The 4134-nt window shown below is 40.7% G+C and overlaps 1 protein-coding gene across 1 annotated transcript in view; it reads right to left on the bottom strand.

The window, feature by feature from the left end:
- Window positions 1-419: 419 nt before the first annotated feature.
- The window catches only part of ZBTB44 (zinc finger and BTB domain containing 44), a 17071-nt gene continuing 13356 nt past the window's right edge, over window positions 420-4134 (bottom strand). The window contains exons 4-5 of the mRNA XM_009890793.1: window positions 3311-3611; window positions 420-1182 (exon numbers count right to left, since the gene is read on the bottom strand). Of these exons, the coding sequence (XP_009889095.1) occupies window positions 900-1182; window positions 3311-3611 (584 nt within the window). The 3' untranslated portion in view covers window positions 420-899. The remainder of the gene's footprint in view (window positions 1183-3310; window positions 3612-4134) is intronic.

Raw genomic sequence — 4134 nt, 5'->3', positions numbered from 1 at the left:
ACAATCTGGCCAGGATTCGAGAATTTCAGTTTGGGAAAACCTTCATTTTCATACATGGTTCCCCTTCTACAGAAAGATACAGTCATGAGATATTTGTCAGGCTTGCATGGATATATACTTTTCTATCATCCCCAATTCATTATGCACCATTAGACTTTTCCTGACGGTGGTATTTCTATGCCGAACCTTAGATGGGCAAATCTGGACAGGCTATTTGATCAAGCAGTTTCTAAAAGGACTGGAATACAAGAAGTAGGAATACCTGGCATGACATCACTTGGTTTGTCAAAACTGATTCATCTGAGATGAAAAGGGACAATGTGTTTTTAAAAAGCGTGTGACTGTTAGTTTCAAAAATGCTTACCATTTCCAAGAAAAGGGTTACAGTAAGCGCTTTGAAAAACAGCAGGCACAGAGATAGGAAGTGTCATTTTTTTTTCTTATGCAGAAGATTAAAGCATCCTCTCAAAACTAGTCAAAACTGTTCAATAAAGATTTCCAATGCATCCTTTTGTTTGTCATTTTAAAAAGGTTTCCTCTGATTTCTTTCCCTTAACCAGAGGGTCTGCAGAAGCAAGAGAAACTTAATGAGCTGCACTAACTGTGGAAGAAGAAATAGCTAAAGTGATCTGAATCAGTTGTTCTTCTTTAGAAGTGTATCACAGCTTCCATGATGTTCTGACAAGATCTTTTTGTGCATTCAGTCTTAAATATTTTCACAGAAGTGATCATTCAGTCATGAAAAATAATGTAACATCTGTTGCAATTTTCTGTTTAAAGCGTAGCTTACAAAGTAAAAAGGGAAAATCTCCCCACTTTTGTTTAAAAAAATTAAATTAAAATGTACAGGACCAAACACAGGCACTTTCCAAAGAACAAAAATGAAACCAAACCATGAATTATTCAATAGTAATAGATGACAGCTCTGGTTTCGGAGGGTCACCTGCGGCTGCCTCAGCAGTGGCATTAGTCTTTGGCTGCTCTGGCACATCTTCTTCCTTCTCTGCCAACCCACCCAGAGACCCCAAGGGGAAAGTGCTTTCACAATTCTGAGTTGACGACACCTGTGAAATGACAGGCATTTGGACAGAAGAGTTGCTTTCAAAGCCATGCTCCCCTAGCTCATACTGCCCGAGGGTCTCTTCTTGTTCCTGGTTTAAGTAGTCCGGTACTAGGAAGTCACTAGAAGAGGGGCAAAGGACAGAAGAGAAATGTCATTTCTCACACAAACATCAGCGATATCAGTTTCGTTGTATCAGTTACAACACACAGGCTACATACTGCATTGCACAGAGAACAAAGATATTCATTTCACAGTGCTCCAAGATCATCACAGCGACATACTTCACTAAGCACTATAACCCGGTTCCCATTTAAACATACAGAGAATTTATTCAAAAGCATCTATTTTGCATTGTTGTGCATCCATATTTCCTAGGCAGCAACTTCTTATGATTTAGCTTGTATCACCTTGATGAGAATGAAAGTTAATGTCTGGAACATCATAGGCACTGAAAACCTCATTGAAAAAAGGGAGCACTCAACCTTTCGAAATAGAAACAAAAATGAGTTCAGCACTGGCAAAAATGTGGGCCTTTTCCACCACTGAGGTAAGATCCACCCAAGAAACAGCAGCAGCACTCCTCTCAGAGAGGACAGGCGGTAAACGGAAGCATGAGGCGAGGAAGCAAGGGTTCTGCTGAGAGCGTAAGGAGGCTGCCAACTGCAGCGGTGTTTCGTGACGTTGACATGGATCACACTACTGTGAAAAGAATGGAATTGCATTCCCTCCCTGTTTCAGTCCTTTCTGGACGACAGTTCTGTAACTTACTCTTACCAACTGATGGCTGAGTGTATCCACAGAAAATCTACCAAACGCTCCAGTAGTATTTTCAGAGCATGAACACATAATGAAAATATTCAGGAAATTTTCAGCACCAGACATGTAAGTTTGTACCTGAGGCAAGTATATATTTATCTCTTACATATATGGACATTTGTATGTTTTGGTTCCTCCAATGGATTTAAATGGATTGTAATAATCCATTTAAAAGCAGTCATTTTCTTCAATGACAGCAGCATTCACTACTTCAAATCCAAATTTGCCATCAACTATGCTAAACCTAGTGTTTGTAAACTCAAACTAAAGCAAGGCCTACAGACAACTAAAAATCACATACTTTAATCTGACTTTAATTTGCCGACAACAATGAAGTGCTTACCACAATCATGGCATCATCCCTCAGAGTTTTTGCTCTAGTTTTGGCAAAAGTGCTAAGAACAAGAACTGCGTAAACCCACAGATATGAAGCACTTGTACTTTTAAACAATATTCTGTTGGAAGAACAGTGACTGGCTTTCCTGGTTTGTTTTGCAATTTTTTCGTCCTACATCACTTCTGAGACAACCAAATAGAACAAAATGCTGAAATGTTTTGTAGGGGAAAAAGCATAACGTCTAGAAATCATGAGGGATGGTATTGTAGATGCAGTAACACTTACAATACGCTTCTTTTGCGTTTCTGAAGACAGATGACTTACACACACCACACCGCACCCTCTCTAAAGATTTAAGAGCTGTGAGATCTATCTTCCTCCAGTTTCCCACGTTCACTTTCGTATTTTTCTATCTCAAATTCCAATGGTTACAAACATTCATTTCAGTATGAGAATACAGTGCTAGTCTCATGCCTCAGAACCCTTTTAACAGTCCTTAGTGAAGTGCATTTGTGAGATGCCAAGTCTTTTGTGCCTTGATAAACAAGAAATGTCCAACTGGCCCTTACTATTTCGAACCCTACTAGTCTGACCATTTAGTAATATGTTACCTAGAAAATGAAAAAAAAAGAAGGTATGGAGTCATGCAATCTTTCCACAATATCCACCATCAAGCAAATACTTAAAATGAAGCCGCATGTCCATCGCCTACGTAAGTGAACAGCCTATGTACGAGATTTTGAATAGCAAATCATTTACACAACTCCACAGATACTATAGTATGGAACGCTATGGCTTAAAACCATCAGCCTGTCCATAGATACTACTGAAAAGAGAAATTAAGTAGCCCAGAAGCAGCTTCTGCATATCACTCCATTCTTCAGTGCCCTCCTAAATAGCTTAAATGCTGTAAGACAGATCAGATATAACAGATAGTGGCGCAAGAATGAATTTGACTGGAATTAGCTGGCAACCTGATGAGAGGCACAGCAGGCTGCCCTGAAAGCAGGAAAAGATGATTTAGGAAAAAAAAAAAAAAAGGAAAAAAAAAAAAAAAGCAAGTTTCCCTGTTAGGTTTTTGCTGTGCACCTCACCTGCTCTGGAAGTAGTTTGCTAGCTCTGACGCTTCATGGTTCAAGCTCCTCAGGTGAACGATTAAATTTCCAGAGTTGGTGAACATGGCGCCACATGTTTTGCACTCGTAAATCCGAGGCTTGCGGATAATATGCCGGGAAACCCGCATGTGGTGTTTATATTCCCCGAAGGAAGTGAAAGTGGCACTACATATCTGGCACCGGAAACAGCGTTTACCTTCGTGCTTCAGGCGATGCATCTTTAGCGAGTAAGCTCGGGTGAACTTTTTCCCACAGCGGTCACACTGAAATGGTTTAATGCCTGCGGAAGAGAGAGCAAAGAAAACGTTCACCTTTTGTAATGAGGTCACTGGCAAAATCCTTCCAGATTTCTAACAGCAAAAGGACAGCAGCTGTGGCCACTCACAGTGAAGGGCTGTTTTAGGAAGCGACTCTCTGGTTAACTTTAAAATGGCAGAAACAATTATCACAGAGCTACACGTTCTCAGAACCAACTGCCAATAAATTTCCTAACAATGTGACCTATCCGTAACGCTTACATGGCTTCTTCCCCACAGTTTAAAATGAACATAAGCCTGCATGGATTGTACTATGGCTAGGATCCTGAGCCACAGCCAAAAAGTATCCAATGCAGCAGTCATCTCAAACCATCTTTGAACTCTTTTGATCTCGGGAGATTCTTGTGCCAGACTGGTTCCCAACAATGCAATTATCAGACTACCCTTAATTGCAATGTCTTTTTCTGGCTGCCTTTGGCCTCAGAGAAGTGTTCTGGCAGGGGGACTGTGTGCACAAGGATACCCCTGTAATGCCGCAGGCATGGT

Source organism: Charadrius vociferus, unplaced genomic scaffold (assembly GCF_000708025.1).
Source record: "Charadrius vociferus isolate BGI_N301 unplaced genomic scaffold, ASM70802v2 scaffold858, whole genome shotgun sequence".
NCBI lineage: Eukaryota > Metazoa > Chordata > Aves > Charadriiformes > Charadriidae > Charadrius > Charadrius vociferus.
This window is presented reverse-complemented; position numbering and strand designations above follow the sequence as displayed.